Source organism: Lampetra fluviatilis, chromosome 40 (assembly GCF_964198595.1).
Source record: "Lampetra fluviatilis chromosome 40, kcLamFluv1.1, whole genome shotgun sequence".
Classification (NCBI taxonomy): Eukaryota; Metazoa; Chordata; class Hyperoartia; order Petromyzontiformes; family Petromyzontidae; genus Lampetra; species Lampetra fluviatilis.
In genome coordinates, this window is record NC_136314.1 from 10,203,657 (window position 1) to 10,231,039 (window position 27,383).

General features: G+C 58.6%; 1 protein-coding gene across 4 annotated transcripts in view; it reads right to left on the bottom strand.

Moving 5' to 3' along the window:
• LOC144946231 (protein bassoon-like) overlaps nt 1-27,383 on the bottom strand; it is a 72,338-nt gene that overhangs the window by 14,497 nt on the left and 30,458 nt on the right. The window contains exons 4-10 of one of the 4 annotated variants that reach the window (XM_078875099.1): nt 23,859-24,563; nt 9,962-15,838; nt 8,144-9,582; nt 7,239-7,630; nt 6,281-6,435; nt 5,466-5,526; nt 3,970-4,095 (exon numbers count right to left, since the gene is read on the bottom strand). In XM_078875099.1, coding sequence (XP_078731225.1) covers nt 3,970-4,095; nt 5,466-5,526; nt 6,281-6,435; nt 7,239-7,630; nt 8,144-9,582; nt 9,962-15,838; nt 23,859-24,563 — 8,755 coding nt within the window. Of the gene's footprint in view, nt 1-3,969; nt 4,149-5,465; nt 5,527-6,280; nt 6,535-7,238; nt 7,631-8,143; nt 9,583-9,961; nt 15,839-23,858; nt 24,564-27,383 lie in introns of those variants that run through there. The other 3 variants (XM_078875098.1, XM_078875100.1, XM_078875101.1) reach the window with 3 other exon arrangements.

Genomic DNA, 27,383 nt, shown 5'->3' on the forward strand with positions numbered 1-27,383 from the left:
AGCGACAGGCCCACTCTAATCGTCGACAGCATCCCACGTTAGACAATGAGGAGGCTTACCGCAGCCTTCGCTCGGAGGTTCGGAGAGCCGTGAGGCGCTGCAAAGATGGGTGGTGGACGCGGGTTGCTGAGGAGATGGAGTATGCCTCAATGGCCCGCGATCATAAATCCCTATTTAACTCCATCAAAAAAGTAATCTGCAGCACCACACCTATTACCATCATTAGGGGAAAAAAGGGTGATCCAATCTCCGACCTCCAGGAACAGGTTTTCAGATTTGGTGAGCATTTCTGTGAAGTCCTGGGGGAGGGGAAATCCCTCGACATGGAAAACATCGTGGGACAAAGTGGGGATGACCCTGCTGAGGCTTTGGTGCCTCAAATATTGGAAGAAGAAGTCACCCCCTGTGAGTGGCTGGCTGAGGTGCCACCTGTTGAGGAAGTACTAAAGGCAATCCAGAGTCTGAGACCAGGAAAGGCACCGGGCAGAGATTATCTCCCAAGCGAAATGCTGAGGGAGGGTGGCGTTTGTGCACAGACTGCCCTATATGACATCATAACAACAGTCTGGACCATTGGACGGGTTCCGCAGGACTGGAAGGATGCCCTGGTGGTCCTCCTCTTTAAGAAGGGGACCGCACAGACTGTAACAACTACAGGGGCATCTCACTCCTCAGTGTGCCGGGAAAGGTCCTGGCAAGGATTATTTATTCAACATTGCCTTGCCAGACACGCTGAGGAGAGGCTTGCGGAGCCGCAATGTGCTTTCAGGAAAGGGCGGTCCTGCACAGATGCCATATTCTCTGTCCGCTTGCTATTGCAGAGGTGTAGGAAATTCCAACAAGACCTACATCTCTGCTTTATTGACCTGGTCAAGGCCTATGATACCATCAGTAGGCCTGGGCACTGGGTTGTTCATCGTGCTTTCGGAGTCCCTGACCCTCTTCTCACGATCATTGAGGACCTTCATGATGGTGAGCGGGCCCGGGTAAACTCTGGCTCCAACATTATTTAACATATTTTTCGACCACGTAGTTCGTGAAGCCTTTAATGGCTGTACCAGAGGAATTTACATCTGGTACAGATACAATGGGAGGCTGATCGATGCCCGGGTGCGGTCAAGGGATGGTTCCCTATTAGTCAACCACGTTATGTATGCCGATGATCTGGTAATTGCTGCTCACTCAGAGGAGGAGGTGGAGGCGCTGCTGATGAAACTGGAGCGTACCACTAAGAGGTGGGGCCTTACCATCAGCCCCACCAAAACTAAGCACCTGCCTGGGTATTTTGTACCATCGGGCACTCCACCCCCACAACTCCCAATCGGTGATGGGGCAGTTGTGGAGAGAGTGTAGAGTTTCCCATACCTGGGCAGTGTGCTCATGACCGGCTCAGGTTTGACAGCAGAGGTCTCACTCACAATCAGTCGAGCGGCATTATCTTTTCATCGGTTGCATATTGCTGTGTGGAAGCTACCTGGTCTGTCGCTCCGCACGAAGCTTCAAGTCTTCTCGGCCACGGTCATTCCAACCCTTCTCTATGCTTGCGAAATGTGGACCCCCCTAATGGAGCATCGTCGCCGATTGGAAACATTTAGGCTGGCCTGCCTACGATCCATCCTGGGTTTAACCAGGCTGGATTGTGTAAAGAGCTCACAAATCTTTGAAAGATCTGGGCAAAGTCCCATCGGTGAGCTCCTCTGGCAGGCAAGGCTGCGTTGGCTGGGTCATGTAGCCCGCATACCCAGTCACCGCATGCCTGAACAGCTTTTGTTTGGCCGGATAGAGGAGGCTAAACGGGCGCGGCAAGGGCTAGAGAAGAGATAGAGTGATGTGGTACAGGAGGATGTGGAGCTGAGTGGACTTGCCGATGACTGATACCAGCGGTGTCAAGATCGGCCTCTGTGGAGGAGGCTCGGAAAGACGCTGCTGGGCAGTTGGAGGCAGTCGCCCTCCAACAACAACGGAGGGCAGAGAAGCGACGCTCACAACAACGAGCGGAGCGCTGGGTGGCTAAAGCACAGCAAGTTGGCACAGTAGGGGGCACAGGTGGTGAATCAGCCAGTCATCTCAGTCAGTTGACCCGTGGCACCTGGGTTTGCTCCGTGACCTCCTGCCAGCAAGCATTCGACACTTCACGTGGCCTCAAGGTGCACCAAGCCTGGCACAAGCGTCGTGGTAACGTCACCGCCACTTAGTGTCGAATGGCGGTTGTTGATGGTGCGGGTGAGCGGGTGAGTGATGGTGCGGGTGAGCGGGTGAGTAGGGGGGGGGGATTTCTAGAGAATGTCAAGAGTCTTGGAAGAGGTGGGAGTATCCCACCACACGCAGTGAGCTGCCGATTACAGACTGACGGTGGTGAACCCCTGTCCGCTGCTGCTGATGCGTGGACAGGGCGCGGCTGATTTAAGAACCTCGCCCGCGTCGTTTCAACCGCCGTGCCGGGAGAGACCCGAGGTCGCCGGTCCCAGCGCGCTGACCGCTACGGCGACCGTCGCGCTCCTCTTTCCCTCTCTCGCGCCGTGGGCCGGTCGCCAGCGCTGCTCAAACGCAGCGGAGGTTCCCGGAGTGCCGGGGACCACGCGGGGCTTCGGCTGCAAATCGACGTTCCCCTCACGCCGTGGTTTTCCCGACCGCCCTGGAACCCGCGGGACGCGACCGCCACCACCGCTGCCACCAACCGTCAAACTGTTTCGGCGTCATGCCGTGTGCATCGATTTAACTATTTTTTATATTACCAGGTAAAGCCCCACTGAGCGATGTAGCTTTTTTGCAGAAGCGACCTGGCTATCACACGTAATGTTAGCCCAAAAAAAAGTGTGGCTTATCATCACTCTAAAACGCGTGACGTTGAGAAAAATCCACGCGACCACGAGGAGAGAGGGAGAACACGCTAACTCCAAATATACAGCAGGCATCGTCAGGGTCGGGACCGAACCCACGACCTCCTGCATACCAGGCGAGGGAGTTAACGTCTCGCCACCGCGGAGCCTCATAAGAATTCTAGATTTGATAATAATGTTGCAATGCGACACCACGAACCGTGCAATATTGTCATAGCGACAGAGACTCCGCGTAAAGAGAGGGGCGCCCGAGTCGGGAATCGAACCCAGGAGCCTGTCGCTGTTAGTCGCCGGTGTCCCCGCCGCGGCACCCACGTCGGAGGATTGTTCGCGGTTCCATCCTTTTGCTTCTGATCGCGGTGTGGGTGTGAAGCCAGCACAGGGACTCCTCTACTTACCAACAACTTAGGCTCCAGAGGTCTGTTCTAAGGTCGATTTGTTCGTAAGTCCAACGTTACTCCTGTCGATTCCAAACAGGTTGTATGGCGTGTACACTAACCACACGGGGAATGGCTTTAAAAGTTGGATCATGTTTTTCATGCTCTGCAAATGTAGATGCCACTGGTTCTTAACGTTCTGCAGATGTAGATGCTACCACCGCCATCTATTGTGCGGTGGTTGAACTTACGATTCTCGGTCCGAACAGGCAACTGGACATCCAGACAGGTTTGTTCGTATCTCTGAAAGCTCCTAAGTCAAATGTTCGTAAGTAGAGGAGTCCCAGTAATCAACTCTGCACCAACCCAGCTAGAGGAGCCAATCGAATCGACCTGTCGCGTCGTGTTGGCAAAAGTGCCAAGCGATTTGGTTCGTCGGCAAAAGCAGAGGAGGATGAACGTTGAAAAGCGGCGGCAGACGTTTTGAACAATTCTGTCCGACGTTTCGCTGGGGACTGCGCCCAGCATCGTCAGGCGCTCACAAGGGCTCAGCTCTCGCCGTGCGCGAGGTCGGCACCCGTCCGCCAGCACCACACCCGGCACCACCGCGCCCGTGCTATGCCCGGGCCGAGAGCCGGCGCCCCCATCCCCCGCACACGGCGCATCGCTATGGCGGCGCCGGCCCGGCGCTCCGACCCGCTATCCGCCCGGCCCCCTACGCGGTTCGCGTTGGGTTCCCGCACGCCGCTCACCCTCGCCCAGCTTCCCCGCCTGCTCGACGGCGCCGTCCGCGATGAACCGGGAGAGGGAGTCCCCGAGGTCGCCGTCGCGCTCGTCAAACTCCCTCTCGGACAGGGCCCTCGCGCCAATGCCGCTCCCTGCACCGCCGGCACCGCCAGCACACACGCGGCACCGCGTCACACACGCGACACTGCACACACGGCAGTGAGGGAGTGAGCGGCTTAATGATCGCGCAGATGAGCAAGCAAGTGAGCGAGTGAGTGATTGCGCAGTTGGGCGGGTGAGTGATCGTGCGGGTGTGTGACCGTCCAGGTGAGCCTGGTAAGCAAGTGATCATGCCAGTGAGCAGGTGAGTGGGCAAGCGGGTGGGTGAGCAGGTGGGTGAGCAAGCGAGTGAACGAACGGGTGAGTGAGTGATGGTGTGGGTGAGTGAGCGAGTAAGCGGGTGAGTGAGTGATGGTGTGGGTGAGTGAGTGATGGTGTGGGTGAGTGAGCGAGTAAGCGGGTGAGTGAGTGATTGTGCGGGTCAGTGAGCGAGCGAATGAGTGAGTGATGGTGCGGGTGAGCACGTGAGTGAGCGAGTGGGTGAGCGAGTGGGTGAGCGAGCGGGCTAGCGAGCGGGATGAGCGAGTGATGGTGCTGGTGAGCATGTGAGTGAGCGAGTGGGTGAGCATGTGAGTGAGCGAGTGGGTGAGCGAGCGGGTGAGTGACGGATGGTGCTGGTGAGCACGTGAGTGAGCGAGAGCGAGCAGGTGAGCAAGCGGGTGAGTGAGTAATGGTGTGAGCAAGCGGGCGGGTGAGCGAACATGCGGGTGAGCGAGCGGGCGAGCAGGCGAGCGAGCGGGCGGGCGAGTGATGGTGCGGGTGAGCGAGCGGGTGAGTGATGGTGCGGGTGAGTGAGGGAGCGAGCGGGTGAGTGAGTGATGATGCGGGTAAGCACGTGAGTGAACGGGTGAGCGAGCGAGCGGGTGAGCGAGCGAGCGGGTGAGTGAGTGATGGTGTGAGAGAGAGGGCGGGTGAGCGAACGGGCGGGTGAGCGAGCAGGCTAGCGATCGGGTGAGTGATGGTGCGGGTGAGTGAGCAAGCGAGCGGGTGAGTGAGGGATGGTGCGGGTGAGCACGTGAGCGAGCGAGCGGGCGAGCGAGCGAGCGGGCGAGGGAGCAAGTGGGTGAGTGAGTGATGTTGTGAGCGAGCGGGTGAGCGAGCGAGCGAGCGGTTGAGTGAGTGAGTGATGTTGTGAGCGAGCAGGTGAGCGAGCGGGTGAACGAGCGGGTGAGTGATAAAGTGGGTGAGTCAGCGAGCGAGTGGGTGAGTGATGGTGTTAGCGAGCGAGCGAGTGAGCGAGTGGGTGAGTGATGGTGTAGGTGAGCACGTGAGTGAGCGAGTGGGTGAGCGGGCGAGCGAGCGATCGGCTGAGTGATGGTGCAGATGAGTGAGCGAGCGAGTGATGGTGCAGATGAGTGAGCGAGCGAGTGATGTTGTGGGTGAGCGGGTGAGCGAGGCACACCCGTGGCGTGCAGCGGCTTGAAAGCGGCCCCGTTGGGCACCTCGCCGTACGGCGACAACTCCTGCAGACAGAGGGAGGGCGTGGGGGGTGAGTTCAAGCGCCTGGGTTCAACCCCCGACTCAGGCGTCTCTCCCTGCGGAGCGTGCGGCACCCCCCCCCCCCCCCGTCATGGGTGGGCTCCCTCTGGCTTCACGTTGACAGGTAAAAGATAAAGATGCCCCGTAACAGCCTCAGCAGAACTACTGGGGCAACACATACGTAGACGGCCAGAGACACGCACAGCCGCCTTTGTCTCCCCGGTTCTGATTGTGTCCAGAAGTGCGCCAGGTTTTCGTTTGAGGCTGGGTCGACCGAGGGGAGGGCACCGGACCAGTTCAGATCAATAATAACACACACAGTGTGAGTGGTGGTGGTGGTTGTGTAACCTAATAAATAAACACACACACACTGTGAGTGGTGGTGGTGGTGGTAGTGTAACCAAATAAATAAATAAACACACACACACAGTGTGAGTGGTGGTAGTGTAACCAAATACACACACGGCCCGAGAACCACCCCCACTGTACTTCGTTCTGCTGCAAGGCAAGAAACTGTACAGTGTCGCCCCCCCCTCGCCCCCCGTTTCTCGGCCCCCCTCCATTGCCCCCCCCCCACCCTTTCCTCGCCCCCCTCCCTCGCCCCCCCTCTCCCCTCTCCCCCCACAACTCACAGAGGGAGTTTTGCAATCGCCCCCACAGAGCCGCCCCCAATCGTCGCCGTTCACCCAACAACTCGCGTCGCCACGGCAACGGACCCCCACCCGTTCCCCCGCGCACCCTGCGATGGTTGCCATGGTGATGTCTCGGATGCTGCTGCCGACGCTGCTGCTGCTGCTGCTCGTGGTTGTCGTGGTTGTTGTGGTTGTTGTGGTTGTTGTGCATCGCGGTTGCCGCGGGCGACCCCGGAGACGCCGCGGGTCCGACGGCGGCGGCTGCGGCGGCGCGGAGGAGGAGGAGGAGGTCAGGCCCGCCGCCACAACGACGACTTCGCCGGGAGGAGGCTGCCTCCTCCTCCTCCCACGGCTGATGCGCTTGACGGGGCAGACGCAGCGGCGTGTGACCGGGGGGAGTGGGGGGGGGTGGTGCCCCCCACTACATTCCCACCCCCCACTACCCCACCCCACTACCCCCCCCACTATCCCCCCCACCCCCCACTACCCACCCCCCACTACCCCCCCACTATCCCCCCCACTACCCACCCCCCACTACCCCCCCCCACTAACCACCCCCCACTAACCCCCCCTACCCACCCCCCACTACCCCCCCCCACTATCCCCCCACCCCCCACTACCCACCTGCACTACCCCCCCACTATCCCCCCCACTACCCCCCCCCCCCCACTATCCACCCCCCACACAACGCGGGTGATCGTTTTAGACACCGCCAGCAGATGGAGCGATGATTGGATGAGTCAAGGTCACTCGCCCAACTGATGAGGATGAGAACTCCCAACCTGGGGATCGTGACACGCGGAGGAGGACAGTGCGGTGGTGGTGGTGGTGAGTCGTGGTGGAGGTGATAGTGGTGTTTGCAGGGGTGATGATAGTGGTGGTGATGATCGCGTTGGTAAGGGTGATGATAGTGGTGGTGGTCACAGATCGTGCATCTGGTAACGATTATGATAATCGTGGCGGTGGTCGTGACAAGAGGTGCTGATGGCGGTGGCGCTGTTGACGGCGGTGCTGATGGCGGTGTCGGTGACATCCACGCATTCGGTCGCACGCGACGCGGTTACCTTGCCCGCTGGGGAAGCCGACAAGCCGCTGGTTTAGGGGGTCCAGGCGGGCCCCCTTCCCCGGCTGCCGCCTGCGCGCCTCCCGCTCCGTCAGCCGCTGCCGCACCTCGAGGGGCGGGCGGCCGGAACCCGGTGCCTCGTCCCACTCGGGGGCCGCATGGGCCCGCCGCTCGGGGCTGGCGGCCCGAGGACGCTCGCGAGCCCGGCCCGACCCGGCGCGGTCGGCGCCAGGCGTCGCCGTCACCGCCGCGTCGGCGCGGCGGTGCCGGGGCGGCGGGAAGCGTGGCGGCGGCGGCGCGTTGGGGTCGCAGGAGTAACGCTCGGCGTAGTCGTGGAGGGGAGGGCCGTAGCCGTTGTAGCTGATTTCGCCGTCGTCGTCGTAAAGGAGAACGCTGTCACCGGCCGCACGGTGACGGCAGCAGAGGCAGCAGCGGCAGCAGAGGCAACAGCAGAGGCAGCAAAAGCAGCAGCAGCAGAGGCATAAGGAACGGAGGTCATTCACTCTGACGTCCCCGCCACACCCAAGTGTGGCTAACGTGGTTCAGGTTAAGGTTCACAAGAAGCCAGAAGGGCCATCCTGGCACGGGTTAGGGTTCACGAGAATCCGGTAGAGCCAGCCTGGCTTGGGTTGTGGTTCGCGAGAATCCCGTAGAGCTAGTATGGCACTCGGGGTAACAGTGATTCTGTTTTTTTTATGCAGCTGCCCTCCCATCACCCAGAAAGCTTCACATTGCATCCGAAACATGATATGGGATTTCTGTGGTTATAGGGCCATGCTTAGGTTAGGGTCACGGTTAGGGTCATGGTTAGGGTCATGGTTAGGGTCATGGATAGGGTTATGGTTCGGGTTAATGCCAATGTCCCGTTGGCTGGCTTAGGGGGACATCTCGTATTTCACTGCTCACCCGCCGAGCGGCGTGGCCGTATCGCCGTGCCGGCGCCGGGGCCTCTCCTCCGGCCACGCGAGCGTGCCGTCGTAGCGGCCCGTGTACCCCATGTCGGCGTCGGAACCAGGCCCGAAGGCGCCGGCGGCAGCCGCCGCCAGCCTCTGCTCCATGTTCTGCTGCCGCTTGTGCTTGCCGCGCTTGGAGATGACGGCCGATGAGAAGGCCTTCGAGACGGGCCTGTGCCCGGGCCTCTCCTCGGCATGCCGCGGCTCGGCCCGTACAGCCCCCAGCGGCTCCCCGCCGTTGCCGTCGCCCCGGTAGAACCGCGCCAGGTTCCTCGGCAGGTTCTGCTCGTAGGCGTCATCTGCGAACTCTGCGTCGGCCCTGTACGGGCTCCTGCCGAACGGCGGCTCGCGCTCGGGTGGCCGGCGGCGCTGCCGGCACTGCAAGGGGTCGCCCGCGGCGACGACGCTCGGCGCCGGCGTCCTCGTCAGCTCGCCGATGTCGTCGATGAGCTCGTAGTTGCGTGGGACGCTCTGCTCCAGGTCGGCGTAAAATGCGTCCGAGTTGGCGGCGAAGCCGACGGCAGCAGCCAGGTCGCGCAGCGGCACCGTCGCGGCGTCGCTGCTCGGCCCGTCGTCGTCCCTGCCGCCACGGGCCGCCGAGCGCCGACGTGCCAGCAACGCCCCCAGCAGCTCCTCTTCGGCCACCACCTCGTAGTTCGTCTCGAGGTTCGGTTCCAGGTCCAGCGACGCTTGCCGGGCCTTGAGCTGCGGCACCGGCGCTGTGAGGCCGGGGTACGGGGCTGTGGGGATGGCGTAGGGGAGCGAGCTGGACGACGGCGCGTAGCCCCTTGGCGCCTCCGCGCCATCGGCCTGGCGCAACTGCGGATAAGCCAGGTAGGACGACGATGGGAAGATTCGGCAAGGCGGGACCGGGCCGGCCGGTGCCGGGTAAAGTCCCGGGAGGCACGCCTCCTGCTGGCGCCGCGCCGGCGAGAAGCCCGGCCCCGCCAGCCCGGCGTCAAGTCCCAGGGCACGCGCTGTGGGGTAGCGTCCGGGGTCGGCGGCGCCACCGACGTCGCCGCCGCCGCCGTTCCTCTCCGCCTTGCGGCCGAGGCCCCGCTCCAGGTTGCGCATGCGGGCGTCAATCTCGCGCTCCTCGGCGTCCAGCTCCTCCTGGCGCTGGCGCAGCTTCGCCGAGTCGTGTTCCACCCGCTCCAATTCCGCGTCGATCTCACGCAAGATTTGCTTGCGCTGCACGGGCGCGACGCCGGACCCCGCCGGCGCCGCCGATCGCCCGTCGGGTCCGCCCGCCCCCGGCGCGCTGTCCCTCGTCGACGCTGCTGATGGCACCGGCGATGGAGATGAGGCGGCGGGCCCGGTGGGTGGCCGTTCCTCCATGGGAGGGTTGGGCAATGTCCTCTTTACCTTGCGGCCCGTGCCGGGGCCGTCAACCTGCAAGGGAGAACGGCACGCATGCTGTCAGGCCGTCAACTATGCATCGCTACGGCAGAAAGCCTGGGTTTACATCGATCACATAAAGGCTGGCTGGCCGAGTTCCGCCCTCTACGGGCCTCACTGGTCAAGCTGAGGGCTCTCGGCCAATATCACAGGGCCTGACGACCAGCCACGGAGGCCAGAAGGGCGACGGCCTGAAACGTTTATTCAGATAAACGAATAACAACAATAAAAAATAACAAGGCATTTCACTGAATTACCAAATAATTTAATCCAACACCGTATGATAACATTTAATTGAACGCGCAACTTCAAATAAGTATGGTACGTACGGTGCAAAATAACCAACATACAAAGATACAACGCTCATGCTCACCCCAGCCTTGGAGCGCTGGAGCCCACGGTGACTCCCGGCTCCGTCGTCGTCCTCCTCCTCCTGGTGCCGCCGAGAGGGCGGCCCCTGCTTCCCCTGCCGCGCCGCCGGCGTGGGCGGCAGGTGCTTCTGCGGTGACACGTGCGCCTTGTTGAGCCTCTCGCTGGTGCCGAATGGCGCGTCCAGTGGCTTGCCGCACGCCAGCGGCGACACGGGCGAGAACAGCAGCTTGGGCGACCGGGGCGATGCCTCGCCAGCCCCGGCATCACTGGGATGGAAGCCGGCCGCCCCAATCTCAAGCGGTGCCGGCCGCTTCCCGCCGTCGCCGTCAGTCTGGCAGCCGGAGCTCCGGCCCAGGTGGGTCCGCTCGGGCTTCGAGATGTCATAGAAGTCGTCACGGTCGCGCCGCGAGACGGCGCCCGGCGCCGGCTCTGTTTGCACCGAACAGTCGGCGCTGGTCTGGACGCCGACGCTCGATGTGAGGGCACGGGCCGGCAGAGAGCCGTCGCCCACGACGGCTTCGTGGCCCGGGCCGCTGGCCCTCGCACTCCTTCCCCTCCTCCTCCGGGAGGAACTGCCCCAGCCAGCGCTGCCACGGCCGTCCTCGTCGTCCGTCTGCACGCCGCAGTCCACGCCGTTGCGGCGCGAACGCCGGCGCTCGTCGCCGTCGTCGTCCGTCCGGACGCCGCGATCGAACCACGGCCGCCGGACTGATCCCGTGCCGACGTTCTGCTCCTCTTCATCATCCATCTCTTCGTCCTCCTCCTCCCAGTATGAGGATGACCGCGCTCCTCCACAGCCACTCCCCAGGCTCCTCCGCCGGGGTGGCCTACGCCATCGGGCTTCGCGGAGCGAGAGCTCGGCCGCGGGCCTGGCGACGCTGTGCCGGGAGGGCCGGCGGGGGACGCGGCCGCCGGCGCCGGCCTCGTGCGGTCCCGGCGCCGGCCAGCGTGGCCCGCCGAGCTCTTGTCCGGCCCTCGTCGTCCACCATGGCCCCACGTCGTGGCCGAATGCGGCGGTGGCAGTGACGGAGGCGACCGACGGGGTCGCCTGGATCATCTTCTGCTCCTCCAGCTGCTGCTGAAGCTGCGTCTGCAGCTGCTTGATCTTGTCGATCTGCACGTGGTGGTGGACCATCTGCTCCTGCTGCAGGGACAACTGCTCGCGGCGCTCCTCTTGCTGCCGCCGGAAGAGGCGCCGCTTCATGCCGTGCAGCTCGCTCAGCTCCTGCTCCACCAGGCGCTTCTCTTGGTCGAGGCGCAGGCGCATCTCCACACGCTCACACTCCATCTCCTCCTGCAGGCGCCTCTGCTTCACCTTCTCCAACTCAAGTATCTGCTGCTGCAGCTGCACCTGCTGCTGCTCTGCCTGTTTCTCCCGCAGCAGTTCGTGCTCCTCCAGCTCCAGGGACCACCGGCGCCCCTCCGCCTCCATAGTCACCTCCCCCTCGTCCCACCGCTGCCCGACAAGGGCCCCCTCCCTCGTGTCCGGCGCGATTGTGTCGAGGACGTACGGACCCAGCCGCTGCGTCGCGTTCTCCTCGGAGCATCCTGGCGGAGCGCCGTCGCCGAAGTAGCCTCCCGGGCCCGCCACGGCCACCGCCGCTGCCGTGCACAGCTGCGGGATGCCGTAGCCCAGGTGGCCGCTGGCGGTCTTCGTGGTGGCGGTGACAGCGTCGGGGGAATATGCCTGGGTGCCAGCACCGGCCAGCACCGCCGAGAAGCTCCGCGACCCCGACCCCCTCCGCCACTGCTGCTGCTGCACAACCATCGGCAGGAAGTCCTCAAAGTTCGGCGCCGCTTCCATGCGGCTGGTCGCCCCGTTCCGATAGCCGGTGGCGCCCAGAGGGCCCATGATGGACGACGGCTGCGCGGTTACGGGGACAGCAGGCACCAGGTAATCTGCAGCCTCGGACGGCGCCGCCACCGCCGCCACCAGCGCATTCAGCGCCGGGGCACCCACGCCGTAGCCGGCGAGGGCGAGCTGGCTCGTCGGCGCTGCGCCCTTGCCGTCGCTGTAGGTCGACCACTCTTGCTGCAGCGAGGTGAGTTCCGTGCACAGCTTGTTGATCTCCCGGATGGTCTCCTCGGTCGACCGGAAGTCCACGTGCGCCCCCCTGGACGCACCGCAGCCACCGCTGCCATCATCGCACTCCATCTTGGAAATGGCGTGGTCCGAGTTGTAGCGCCGCATGGGCCTCAGGCCGCACTCAGTGTACGCCCCCAGGGCGAACTTGGCGCCCAGGCCGACATCACCCGACAGGAGGCTGCCTCGCGCCACAAAGCCATTCTTGGCTGTCAGGTCCATGACCTTGCCCGTCCCCACGCCGTCGTACCCGAAAGGGCAGCTGCCGTAGTCGCCAATGCCCGCCAGGTTGGTGTCGGAGAAGGAGGAGCGCAGGGGGCCGAGCGGGAAGCAGTGGTAGGCGCTCGCGGATTCGTGCCGGCGGAGGAGATCGGCCTTCCCCTGCGCCGCGACGGCGGGCGGCGGCGATGAATCTGACGGTGGCTTCCCCCAGAGCGAGGGTGAGCGGAGGAATGGGAAGCGGTAGACGACGTCGCAGCACGTCGCTCGCCTCCCGTCGCCGCCCCGGACGAGATCCGCCGGGCCCTCCCCAGGCCCCAAGAGGCCGCTCGCCGCCTCGTCGGGCCTCCCGTCCGGAGACGTGGCCGCAACCCTCGGGCCCGGGCCATGCCCGCCACCCACCATGCCGTTCGGGCAGTTGTTGTACTTTGGCCGGCCAGCGGCACCGAGGCATCGCTCGGCCTGCTCTGCCCGTGACGCCTCCGCACTGTGCCCTGCTGCGGCCTTCACCGAGGAATCGGCAGTGATGATGAGACCGAACGCCGGCCCGTTCGTTGGCGCCATAGTGGTGGCCGATGCATTCTGGGCCAGGTTTAATGGCTTGCTGATGCTGTTGCTGCTGTTGCTGGTCGTGGTGGTGGTGGTGACATCATGCGGCGATGGCACAGGCCTGGCGGCCACTTTGTAATTTGTAGGCACGTTCGTGCCACGGTTCACAATCGTCACCTTCTGGCTCTGGCTCTGGCTCGTGTTCAAATCCAGCGCGCTCAGGTTCACGATCCCCGGCTTCACCACGCTGCCTGGCTTGTTGGCGGCGCCGACACCGACGTTATCACCACCAAAGCGCCGGCTCTCCGAGGCGAACGATGTCAGGTCCACGCCCTGGTCCGTCATGATGAGCGGCTGCGTCTTGAGCATGCGCAGGTCGACGACTCGAGATTTCGCCCCGCCGCATCTGGCCTCCTCCTCCTCCTCCACCTCCCCTCTCTGGCCAAATCCATCATCTGGCCATTGGCAGGCTTGCGGGCGAGCGAAGGCCCTCAATGGATCGCCAGGCTCCTCGCCCGAGGCATGTGAGCACGGTGCAGAGGACGCCGTCGGAGGCCTTGAAATCACGTGGTCGACAGATTCCCCTGCATCGTACAGCAGCGCCATGGGGTTCAGCTCCGAGGAAAGGTACAACTCCGCATCGACGGAGGAGCTGTGTCTGCCCCCTCTGCCGCCACCCCCGCCAGCACTGCCAGCACCGCCACCAGCACCCTGGCTGAAGCTGGACAAATTGTGCAGGATGGAGGCCTTCTCCATCGCATCATCGTCCACGGCAAATGAGAAGTCGTAGCTGGAGCTCCTGAAAAGTGGCGGCGGCTGCTTAACACTCGAAGAGATGGGCGTCTGTGGCTCCCGCCAGTAACCCAACGAGCTCGTCAAGCGCACGTCCTCGGCAACGGCCGGTGCTGTCACCAGCTGCTGCTGCTGTGCCAACGAAGGAGAAGCCGAACACGGGACGGTGTGAGTAGTGACGGTCACGTCCGAGGCCACGGGTCGGTAGTCATGCTGCGAGTTGGGCTCCGGCAACGCCTCCGCTGATTCGGCAGTATCAGCGCCATCCTCATGGTCGGTAAAGTGCTGAGTTATTCGCACGGCAGGAATGGCCGGGAAGGTGACGGCGGTGGCGACGTGTGGCCTGGCGGCGGGAATCGTGGCGCCGGCACCGCAGGACAGGTTCACGATGTCGCCCGGCCTCCCTTGCCCGCGAGAGGCGGGTGATGGCGAAGCCAGCTGCGTCGGGCTGATGCCGGGCGTGAGCAGGGGGGTAACGTCGCCCAGCAGGTCGCCGTAGCCATACCTTGCGCCCAGGTAATCCGCGCCACTCCCCGTCGCCGCAGACATGGTTGGCGTCGCGGTGCTCGTCGCTTTCCTGCATGCCCGAAGCTCGCGACTCCGGCTGAAGTCGAACACCGCGTCACCACCCGTCTCCTCCCTGTAGGGCCTCCCTGACGTTCCGTGCCATGCATCGCCGGGGCCAGTGTCTCCGCCTTCTGTAGTGCATGGCGAAGCCCCAGCGCGGCCCGCCGTCGTCACCTCCACCACCGCCGTCGGACCGACACCGCCATCGTCCACCGGCCGCGCTCGCGACTTTATCATCATCTCCTCGTATGCCTCCTCGGCGCTCTTGAGCACGCGCTCGGACGATGCGCGGCTCCGTGCCGCATACGACTCGGAGCCCTCGTGGCTGGCGCTGCGGTTGATGGACGTCAGCTGCTTGAACTCCTCCTGCAGGCGGTAGATCTTCTCAGCGTAGGACTCGAAGCCCTCGGGCTCCGACTCGATGCTGGGCGAGTACTCGGAGCAGGAGGAGCGCCGCAGCTCCTCCATCTCGGCCGCCTGTCGCAGCTCCTCGGTAGGCGACGCGTCCTCGATGGGCGACAAGTTGCTGGGCGACGCGCGCGACCGTTGCCTCCGCCGCTGGGCCCTCAGGTCCTCACGTTCGCGCTTGGACCTCCTGCCGGCGCTCCTGCGCTGCTGCTGCAGCTCGGCTTCGTGAAGCTGTTCCTGCTCGCGCAGCGCCACCCGCCCCTCGAGCGCCTCCTCCTCCTCCGACGAGTCTACAATCGCGGGCGGCTGCTGGTTCTGCGAGTGCGAGCGGTTCTTCCTGGGCACGCCGACCTCGTCGTCCGCTGCCCTCCCTCCGCCGACGACGGCGCCGACGCTGACGCCGCGGCAGCCCGGGCTGGCGTCGCTGTCGTCCTCGAGCGAGGAGACGGAGGGCGACGTGGCACTCCCGGCCGTTCGGCTTGACAGAGGGAGGCAGCTGGATGAGCCGTTCCCCGGCGAGCGGTCGTCGGGGCTGCTGCCCAGGCTCTCCAGCTCGGGCTCCCTGTCGAAGCGCAGGCTCTCGCCGGGGCTACTCACGGAGCTCGCGCTCTCGCTGTCCTTGCAGGGGCCGAGTTTCACCACCCTCGAACAGCCTCTGGCGTCGCCCGCAGGCGCCGTTCCCCCGCCGGTGGTCAGCTGCAGGACTTTGCGTATCAGGTCCTCCTCCTCGTCCCTCTCCCTCCCGTCGATGGGGGCGGCAGGAGGCCCATAGCCCCGTGGGCCGCGGCAACTCGCCAGACCCTGCAAAAGCCGCGGTAGTGGCGACGGCGTTCCTTCGCTGCTGTCCTCCACCATGTCGTGCCGCTGGATCCGCTCCAGCTCCTCCTCCAGCGAGTCCAGGCTGCCGCCGCACGTCCGCAGGGCCTTCGCTCGCTCCGCCGGAATCGCCGTCGACGCCGCCGCCGTGTCCCTCCCCCGGGCCCCGTTCAGGACCTCCGCGGCGATGGGAAGCGACCGTGGCCGGGGCCGCCCTGCGGGGCCTTCGGGCGGCGATGGCGCGGCCCCCGCAGTTTGCGCACGGCCCTCGCCGGCGCCGTCGTCGCCGGGGCCGGGGTACCCGACCGGCACACAAGGCCGTTCCCCGGGGTCCGACTCCGCCGAGGTGGCGCGCTGGAGATCGTCGTCGTGGGGGGCGAGCGGCGCCAGCGGGTCGGTCGCGGAGAGGCGCCTGGTGCGGGGCGGTCCTGCGCCTTCGCTCCCCTGCGGGTGAGAATGTCCGCCCAATCAGGAAAATCTAATGACGACCGCCCCAGGTCGATCCATCACCGAATGAGAGAGGGTCTCCACTTCGCCATGTGCATCATGTGGTTCATTCGACCATACTTCACCGCTCTGGTCAGTTTCGGGTTTCAGTGAAGGTGGAGAACATAGTTGTGGGAGCATAGTACAGTGCAGTACAACAATGGATTTTGCTGCGCTTGTATTTTGCTGACAAATGATCCCCACAGCACCAGCCAATAGCACCTGTTTGCATGCATGGCGAGTGCCTATCCAAGCATTATCCAGGAACAAACTCTGCTTAACTGTCAAGATCTAATGAGAACGCAACCTGGGTGCAAAAGCCTGGCAGTGGTGGTGGTGGTGGCGATGGCGGTGGTGGTGGTGGTGGTGGCGGTGGCAGCGCGGTAGTGGTGGTGGTGGCGGTGGCGGTGGTGGTGGAAGTGGGGGTTGGGGGTGGTGGTGGTGGTGGTGGTGGAAGTGGTGGTGGTAGTGGCGTTGGTGGTGGTGGTGATGACGGTGGTGGAGGTGGTGGTGGTGGTGGTGGTGGTGGTAGTGGCGTTGGTGGTGGTGGTGATGACTGGGGTGGAGGTGGTGGCTATGCCTCACGTGGATGCCAGTAACCCAGCACTGTAGAGGCATAATTGAGGGGGGGGTTTTTGGGGTTAGATCGCGTGGAGGTGCCATATCATGACTTGCCAGAAGAAGGGGGTGAGGACTAATCGCCATCTGTTCCATCTCCCTTTCCTGTGGGCGTCCAAGAGGTTCCGTACTCTGGCTCGCCAGTAGAAGGCGGGACAGCAATTGGACTAAACTCCATCTGTTTGTTCCGTCTGTACGGAACAAACAGATGCTCTCTCGCGCAAGGATTGGGGGGGTTTCTCCAGGCGCTCCGGTTTCCTCCCCTCGCACGTCAATAATACACACAACTCATGAATAAATAATAATAAACACAACTCGTTATCGATTGCTTGGAAACATCTCACAAATAAAATCCTCATTGTAGCAGCAGCAGCAGGGGCGGCGGCAGCGGCAGGACCCTCCTAATGAGTCACTCGACTCGGCGTGGCTGGCTCGGCGTGGCTGAGTCACCAAGGCTGAGTCACCAAGGCTGAGTCACCAAGGTTGAGTCACCAAGGCTGAGTCGTAGGCGCAGCGGTTCGCAGTGATAGAAGCTGCCTCAGCGGCCGTGGCCTCAGCAGCGGCGGTGTACCACTGCATTTGACATCTTATCGACGCTGAGTGGCTCACTCCAACTATTGCATTGTTGTTCTGCTTGGTTACCCAGGAACGCCTCACTCGGAGTCTCAACAATCGTATTTCATGAGGATCCTGCCAGGTTTTCGCAAGAAGGGCGCAATGCCGCTGCTGTTGCTGCTGCCTTTGCTGCCGTTGCTGTTGTGCGTGTTATCCCAACTTAGTAACTTCCAGGGTAATTGTTCAGAATGGAAATAATAAAATAATAAAAATAAAACATACTAAAATAATTCTCACGACGTTTCGGCCACAACGCAAGCAGCCGTCCTCAGGTGAAGAACAGGTCTGTCAGAAAGACAGCGTCTGACGCTGTCGGACGCTGTCGGACGCTGTCTAACGCTATCTTCCTGACAGACCTGTTCTTCACCTGAGGACGGCTGCTTGCGTTGTGGCCGAAACGTCGTGAGAATTATTTTAGTATGTTTTATTTTTATTATTTTATTATTTTCCTTCAACGTGACTTTACTGAAAGGACCAAGAAGATGAATCCCTGCAGTCACGAAAACTTTAAATCGAAAAGAGCACTTACCTCAAGTACATTGAAACCATATTTTTGGTTTAGATATGTCGATGACACTTTGGTTGTCTGCCACATGGTAAAGATACACTTACTGAATCTTTAAATAATCTTAATGCGCAATACCCGGCCATTCAGTTCACCATGGAAATGGAGGTGAACAACACACTCCCATTTATGGATATTTTGCTTGGGGACGCGGTCAAAAGGGAAAAATAACACGCAGCGTCTACCGAAAGGGAACGCACACAGATGCCTATCAAAATGCAGATTCGCATAATCACCCAGCACAGAAATCATCTCTCATCAAGAAACTCATACATCGGGCAAAGACAGTGTCAGAGGGTGAAAGTTTAAGAAAATATATTAAACATGTTAAAGAAGCACGAAGACTGAATGGCTACAATAATGCTCAAATTAACAGAGCATTGAATGCCAAATCAAGATCGAACAACAATACTAGTGAAAGTGATCAGATTATCAAAACAATTGAAATACCATATATCTCGGGAGTTACTGACAAATGAGCCCGTGTTTTGCAAAAGCAAAGCATTAAAGTTCAAAAACTAGCGTCTTGTACTAAAGATAAATTACCGAAGTTTTCAACAGAAGGTGTATATCGGATCAATTGCTTTATGCGGTAAGTGGTATATTGGACAGACGGGACGTAACATTAGCGTAAAACTGAAAGAACACCAAAGGAACATTAAATTCTCCCAAACACAGCTGTCAGCAGTGGCAGAGCATGCTTACCAACAAGGACATTCAATTAATTTTGATACCGTTGAAGTGTTATGCAGAACTAATTATTACTGGCCAAGATTAGTGAGAGAATCAATTGAAGTTGAGAAGAATTAAAATAATTTTAATCGCTGTGATAGCTATAGACTCAGAGCAGCCTGGAAGCGCATTATTAAGTAATACAAAACACATTTTAATTCCTTACAGGTGAGTCACATGCTAAGTAGCTGATTACTGGTCTATTACATAAAAACATACACCTCCACCTCCGCTTCTGATCTCGATTCCTGATGGGGTTCAACAATGATGACGTCATCCTGCACTATTGAAGACCGGAAGCAGTTGGATGGCTTCACTATTCTGGCAAATCGCCTAAAGATGCTGGATGTAATTTTCTGCGAGACAGCCTACTACTCCAATTGTAAATGTTGTGGATCCACTCTTCAACACACCGGTGGGCTAAAGTAGTGAAATATTTGTCTTTTGTCAACATGACACATTTTTTACTGATTGGCCGTGTTGGGTGGTGGAGGGTTGTGACACATTTATAAATAACGCGATCTAACCCAAAAACCTTTATTGTGAATTATATTGGTCGCGAAAGCCTACGTGTTAAACTAACCTTACTCTCACTCACAAAGATAAGGTTTCCCCGTATAGCCTTGACAGACGTGTCGAGCAAGTGCTGTGAGTGAGCACCTATGAAGGCTGGCATGGCACACGAGGGGGTGGGTGGCTAGCACCACGCCCGGCTACCTTTGTCTCCCCAGTAGCGATGTTACACACCGCACCAGGTACTCATTTGAGGCTGAGTCGACCTAGGGGAGGCCCAGGACCGGTTCAGATCATCTTCACTGGTTGTTGGCCATGAGCGGGAATTGCACCCGGGTCGGCGGGTTCATAGCACAGAGCGCGAACTGCTGCACCACCATTGGAACCTCATTTGCCAGCAACAAAATATGATAATAGTTTTTTTACCCTTTTAACTGCCAACAAAACTGACACCTTTTTTACGAGGAGTCATGTTTGCATTAACCACAATACCTGCATTCGGAATGCAAAAAAAACCCATAACTCTGATAATGTATGCACTGTCCTTGAAATTGATTGGTCCACACCCGAGACAGCTTTCTTTAGAGCCTAGTCTCACATGGTGTTGGACCAGATGACGCCAAAAGGCGCACAACTCAAGGACAATGAACCATAAGAGTACGAGAGCTCGGGGTAAGCATTTACACCATTGGAACCTCATTTGCCAGTAACAAAATATGATAATTGTTTTTTTACCCTTTTTGTGGTTAATGCAAACATGACTCCTCGTAAACAATGTGTCAGTTTTGTTGCCAGTTAAAAGGGTAAAAAAACTAGATTTGAAGCTTTCGTGACTGCAAGGATTCATATTCTTAGGTTTTTTTGGTAAAGTCACGTAGGTAAAACATTAAAATTAATACAAGTAAAAACAAAATAAAAATCACGACGTTTCGGAGGCAACACAAGCTTCCGTCTTCAGGTGGAACCGTCACAGCCACGACAGCTGTATCAAGTAAATGAGAGATTACAAGAGCTACCACTCCGTATATATATAATGGTTGGAGAGGAGGGAAGGGCCAAGTACGGCACACTTTTTATTAATATGGTAAGGTGAGGCTTAAGAGGATGAGCCTTTGTTATGGAGAGGTACGGTTTGTGACTAAGCCTGGCCTACATAACAATAGTGTGAGCAAAGAAACAACTAAACATGGTTAAACAAGTCTGGCTGTCTATCAATAACCTGTAATAGTTGTCTGTCAAATAAGATGGTCCAAATAAGTGTAGTTAAATCTTTTTTGCATGGTTAATCACATCTTTCCAATGATTACTCAGTTTGTAACCATCATCATGGTTGAAATTATGTCTGTGTTTGTATATTTGTATGGCTTCGTGTACAAACCTTTGATGGTAGCCAGGAGGTTTGCAGAGAACATTGGTCTCAGAAAAGACAATTTCATGAGAGCCCACCGAGTTGTAGCAATGATCGGCAATGGCCGAAGAATCAGTTCTGCCGTGTTTCAGATCTGACTTGTGCTCGCGGACACGATCAGAAACATGACGTTTCGTTTCTCCAATGTAGCAATCACTACAACTGCAACTCAATTTGTAGACTCCAGGATACTGTAAGTCAGGAACGACATCCTTCACAGATGGAATCAGATCACGGATTTTATGCACTGTACTGAATCGGACTTGGATCTTATGTTTGATTGTGTGTACAGGAAAGCCACCCACACAGATTCCTACTTGAAACCGGATTCCCACCACCACCCATCTCAAAAGAATTCTCTCATCAAAACGCTATACCACAGAGCCCATGGCATTTCTGACCAACACCACCTGGCCGGTGAATTAAGACTTGTACATCGGGGCCCTCAGGATGAACGGATACTCTGACCGCACTATCCGCCAAGCTGTTTCTCCCACCACACAGAAACAGCCACATGAAACTCCGATCAAAACTATCACGTTACCATACATAGCAGGCGTGACCAAAAAGATCTCCAAAATTCTAAACAAACATAAGATCCAAGTCCGATTCAGTACATTGCATAAAATCCGTGATCTGATTCCATCTGTGAAGGATGTCGTTCCTGACTTACAGTATCCTGGAGTCTACAAATTGAGTTGCAGTTGTGGTGATTGCTACATTGGAGAAACGAAACGTCATGTTTCTGATCGTGTCCGCGAGCACAAGTCAGATCTGAAACACGGCAGAACTGATTCTTCGGCCGTTGCCGATCATTGCTACAACTCGGTGGGCTCTCATGAAATTGTCTTTTCCGAGACCAAGGTTCTCTGCAAACCTCCTGGCTACCATCAAAGGTTTGTACACGAAGCCATACAAATATACAAACACAGACATAATTTCAACCGTGATGATGGTTACAAACTGAGTAATCATTGGAAAGATGTGATTAACCATGCAAAAAAGATTTAACTACACTTATTTGGACCATCTTATTTGACAGACAACTATTACAGGTTATTGATAGACAGCCAGACTTGTTTTACCATGTTTAGTTGTTTCTTTTTTCACACTATTGTTATGTAGGCCAGGCTTAGTCACAAACCGTACCTCTCCATAACAAAGGCTCAGCCTCTTAAGCCTCACCACCTTACCATATTAATAAAAAGTGTGCCGTACTTTGCCCTTCTCCCCTCTCCAACCATTATATATACGGAGTGGTAGCTCTTGTAATCTCTCATTTACTTGATACAGCTGTCGTGGCTGTGACGGTTCCACCTGAAGACGGAAGCTTGTGTTGCCTCCGAAACGTCGTGATTTTTATTTTATTTAACTTTTATTAATTTTAATGTTTTACCTACGTGACTTTACCGAAAAAACCTAAGAATATGGTAAAACAACTATTATCATATGCTGCACCACCGCTCCCCACTCTGACTCTGCAGAACAGAACTTACAGTCATCACACAGAGAAGCGCCCGAGACAAGCATCGAACGCACAGCCACTCCCTGCCGTCTGATGGATTCCCTGCCCCAAGCGGAGGACTGAGTGGAGGACTCGGTTAGGGACCCGTCCCATCCCTAGTGGTGGTGGAGCCAGAAGCAGTCCACCACCACCACACCTCGTGCAGCTCCACGCGGCACCAATCCAGCTCCTGACGGAGGAACGACAGCCCCGCTCGCCACCTCTCCCGGACTATCGGACATCGCACGCGGTGGTGGCGGCCGCTGTCGCAATTGCCGGTTGATCCTGGAGGTTCCTTGAGCGCGGTGGCCCAACCAGGGCAGGGGATGAGGGCGGGGTGGGGGGGACGGGAGGTACCCCCACCCCCCCCCCACAAGCTCTTGGTTAAGGAGCCGCCTGAACGATCTACCGCCGTTCCCGAGTCGGGCGCGTTCAATAATTGATGTGGCGCGTGCGTGCGTGTGCATGCGTGCGCTCTCTCGTGTATAATTCAGCGGCGCCGCACAAACAACCAGGGTGGGAAAGGAAGGGGGGGAAACACCCTGCAGAGAGGAAGCACGAGCGGCTGCGTGGCGCGACACGAACTCCGCCACTCGCTCCCTCGCCCGCCCGGCCGCTTGCGTGCGGGAGGCGCTCCACCGGCGGTGTGCGAGGGTCGCGCTCTTCGCGAGCCGCGACGTCGCCGGGGATCGATCGCTTGGCCACCCGCCCGGAGTCTCGGGGTCCGCTTCTTCGAACGAGATTCTGATCACCTCGGGGTTGGTTTGGGGCCCAATTTCCACTGATGTGAGTTTGGATTCGAATCGGAGGAAACCGGAGTTCACCCAGTAAACACAACAAAAACTAAACTATATTTGATTATTTTAAAAGGTAAGGCCCACTGGGCTCTATAGCCCTTTTTCAGAAGCGACCTGGCTATCACAAATGATAGCTCAACGATCAGTGGATTACCATGTGGACATTTATAGAAAAATTAACGCAATCACGGGGAGAGAGAGAACATGCAGACTCCAAATATACAGCAGGCGTCTTTGTCAGAATCGAACCCACAACCTCTTGCGTACCAGGCGAGGGAGTTGACATCTCGCCAACGTGGCGCCCAAAGCCACCGTGCCAGGGGAAAACACTCAGCAGCCCTGTGTCTGCTGAGTGTGGCGGTGGTAGCGGTGGTGGTGGTGGTAGTGGCGGTGGTGGCGGTGGCGGTGATGATGGTGGCGGTGGTGGTGGCGGTGGCGGTGGGGGTGGCGGTGGTGGTGGTGGCGGTGGTGGTGGTAGTGGCGGTGGTGATGGTGGTGGCAGTGGCGGTGGGGGTGGCGGTTGTGGCGGTGGCGGTGGTAGTGGCTGTGGTGGTAGTGGTGGCGGTGGCGTAGGCGGTGGTGGCGGTGGCGGTAGCGGCGGTGGTGGTGGCAGTGGCGGTGGTGGTGGTGTCCGCGCCACACATGGCAGCAGCTTGCAGCCGCAGCGCTGTGGAGGCACCAGTGAGGGTTGGTGGATCACGCACAGATGTCCACATGGACTTTGCAAAGCAAACATGTGGACTGCCACCTGTTCGGACTGGACGGGGATAGAGCATTGCCCCCTCGCACCGCGTGGGTTTTTTTCGCGTGCTCAGGTTTCCTCCCACATGTAAACACCCATTAATTGGCCGGTAACCCCTTCATATATAGAGGACCGCAGAGCTTGTGAGGAAGGATCTCGCTGCTGCTGCTCGCTCGTCTGTGGTTCATCCTCCTCGTGCCTCTGAGTCGTCCTCTCTATCTTAACAGAGCGATGAGCAAATACAATTTTTACGAATATTTACCCAAGAAATCGACACCCGAGTCCAAGGATCTCTCTTTCGGAAGAGTCCAGCTACATTGGGTCGTGTGGCCAACACAGATTCCACGTGTGTGTGTGAGTGTGCTTACCCTATTAGAATGACATAACTGGGTGTGTGTGTGTCCTCTAATCCACGTCTCACAGCGTAATTCCTCGCGTGCGTCTGATTTGGACTTGCGGATTTCACAATGATCCGGACACTCACCATGCTAAGCAGCTGCTGATCCTGCTGCTGCTGATCCTGCTGATGATGATACTGCTGCTGATGCCGCTGCTGATCCTGCTGGTGACGCTGCTGCTGATCCTGCTGCTGCTGATCCTGCTGATGATACTGCTGCTGCTGATCCTGCTGGTGACGCTGCTGCTGATCCTGCTGCTGCTGATCCTGCTGATGATGATACTGCTGCTGATGCTGATCCTGCTGGTGCCGCTGCTGCTGATCCTGCTGCTGCTGATCCTGCTGATGATGATACTGCTGCTGATGCCGCCGCTGATCTTGCTCCTGCTGCTGCTGATCCTGCTGATGATGATACTGCTGCTGATGCCGCCGCTGATCTTGCTCCTGCTGCTGCTGATCCTGCTGTTGCAGGGTGTGCACGGCCCTCCCCGATCGTCCCACGTCGCCGGGCGCAGCAGCCGCGGGGGCAGCGGCGTCAGGCCGCTCCGCGTCCCTCCGCCGGGCACCGCGCACCTCCTCGCGCCCCCGCTGCTGCTGCTGCTGCCGCTGCTGCATCGTCGTCGCCGTCGTCGCCGCATCCCGCGCCGCCTGCCTGTCCGGCGGATCCTCGGCCGGGCCCGGTGCTGGCGGCGGCGGCATCGGCAGCGCCGCCACCGCCGGCGTCGTTCCTCCGAGCCGCCCGGCCGCCGTCTCGCTCGCCGCCCGGCACAGCCAGCAGAGCCAGCCCTTCCGCTGAGACCCCGGGGAGAGAACACAACAACATCAACAACGGCTGTTGACAAACACTGCTGCTGCTGCTGCTGCTGCCGCTGCTTGACGACACTTGACGACACTGGGACTGGAAGGCCAAGAGGCTGATGGGACCAATGCATCGGTCGGCGGAGCCGCGTGCCGTGTCTCTTTAAGGGCTGCTGTTGCTGCTGCTGCTTCGTGACGTTTATTTATTAAAAGGGGACCACCACCGTCTCGTATTCACCACCACGGTGCGCCTGCGGCTCTCACCAAATTCGAAAACAAAAGTGCCCCTTCTTGTGATCCTGTGGCGAGACGTCGCCGCGTAGGGTGGCAGCCGTCCGGCATGCTGCGCCGCCCCCGCCCGAGTCGGCGTTACCGTTGGGGTCTCTTCTCCTTCCCTCTTCGTCGCCTGTTTGCTCATCCGCATTATCCGTGCCGACAATGTGGACACGTTCAAGTCTCGTCTTAAACCCACATCCTCTTAAGTCAGTTCATTCTATTTGGCTTCTCCATCGCGCTCTCGGCCTTTCCTCCTTGGCGGAATGCGCCTCACGGATCAATGTAAATTATGATTATTTTGGTTTTCCGACCCCCTGGGACTCGTCCACATATTTAGATATTAATTTTGTCGCGTCGTCACGAGCCCGGCGCCACCGTCCGTGCTCCCGCCGCGGTGTCCTCGCTTCACTCACGAGCGCTCCTCGCTGCGAGAATTCGCGATTGCGAGGGGGAAAATTCGAGACGAGACCAATTCGTTCGCACAACGAGCAAACGTGTTCGCGGAACGAGCGGCGGGCCGATCGACCGAACGCGTTGCGGCGCTTTCAGACGCACTTTCTGCAGCCGTCTGGAAACGCTCTTCCGTCCGACATGAGGAAGCCACCGGGAGCCATGATGCACTTTAAAATCATCATCATCATCATCTTGATTGACAAACTCGTTTCTTTAGAACTGCTTTCTGTGTGTTAGTTTGTTGGCCTGTCCCCGGGACCTGCGATTGGCACACGGTTGGCTACGTATGGTGCGAAAGAAATTCATCGAATGGTAAAGCTTCTCTCCGTCCGACGAGGGCTACGTTCCTGAAAACGCACGCCGAATGAAAACTTTGCAGAAAGCAGAAGCTTCCTTCGACGAGAATAATGAAGTTAAGTTACTGGTAGGAGTGAAATTTCTCAATGTTTAATAGCAATGACTACACTAAATCAATAATGAATACCAATGTTTCTTTTTTCCTTTGATGATGACGACGATGATGACGACGATGATGATTTGACGACGATGGAGGTGGTGGTGGTTGTGGTGGTGGTGGTGACGGTGGTGGTGACGGTGGTAATGATGGTGGTGGTGACGGTGGTAATGATGATGGTAGTGGTGGTGATGGTGGTGGTGGTGATGATTTGACGACGATGGTGGTGATGATGATGATGGTGAAGATGATGAATTCAGGAGGATGACTCCACGGAAGGTGCGGGGTGTTTGATGACACACAACGCCGCACAGCTGTTATCATTCTATGTCTCTGGGGAGCCCCACGAGTCTGCAACACTCTCCCTGATGGCGTGCGCCGTCATGTTTATAACGAACTTCACCGTCGATCCGTTAACACCGAAACGTCGGCCTCCCGCAGCAGGCGCACTCGCACCCGTGCCGAGCCTCCACGCTTTGACCCTTTCACCCAAACCCGTCACCTTCTCACGCATTTGTTTTTTTGTCGGCAGACGCCCACTTCCATCTCTCATCGCCACACTTGGGAACCACAATTAAAGGGCAATTAACAATCTAGATTCGAGGTTTTCGTGACTGCAGGGATCCATACTCGTTGGTTCTTTCGGTAAAGTCACGTAGGTAGAAAATATTCCCCATTCCCCCCTACCCCACACCCCCACCCACTCTCTATCTCTCCTCTCTGGCCCCGCCCCCCTCTCTTACATATAGAGCCTCTTGATACAAACACCTCTGTTGCCCACTTCAGCAATTGTTTCTTGCTGTGGTTGTCCCACCTGATGACGGACGCTTGTGTTGTGCCCGAAACGTCGTGATTTATTTTATTTTTGACCTAAGTGGCAGTTAACAAGCAGGCCCGGTATCGACCCTCGCCATTCGCAAGCTCTGGATGTGCTTGCAGTACACACAACATCACACGACAGTACACACGACAGAGCCCACGACAGTACACACGACAGTACACACGACAGTACACACTAACCAGCGGTGCTGTGAATGGACGTGCAGGGGAGCGGTGGGCGTAGTGGTTAGCGCGCTGCGCTTCGACCAGTGGCACCACGGGTCTCCCCTCACCTCGCAAGACAAAGATCCCCCGTGTAGCCTTACCAGACTGTTGGGGGCAAGTGCTGTTAGCGAACGGCACCTATGAAGGCCGGCCACGGTACACGACCCTGAGCCGGTGGCAGAAATTCCACATTCCTCTGGCGGGGGAGGGTCTATGCATAGAATAAGAAAAAACCACCAGGACTTTCCTACAAAGTGGTAGCGATTTTACCCCAGAGGGAAGGATGATGTGTGCTGAGTGAACCTCCAATCAGTGATTAAGTTGGACTCGTCACCTTCTGCCAGCTGGAAACCGCTGAGTCGTCGGTTCACGCACGCACGGCGGCGTGTGTGTGTGCAAGCGCGTGTGTGCGTGAGTGCGTGAGAGTGCGCGCATGAGTGTGTGCATGAGTGAGTGTGTGCGTGTGTGCGCGCGTGAGTGTGTGCGTGTGTGTGTGTGCATGCGCGTGTTAGTGTGCATGCGCGCGTGAGTGAGTGCGTGAGTGTGTGCGTGTGTGCATCGAGTGCGAGTGGCCGACCGCGCCATCG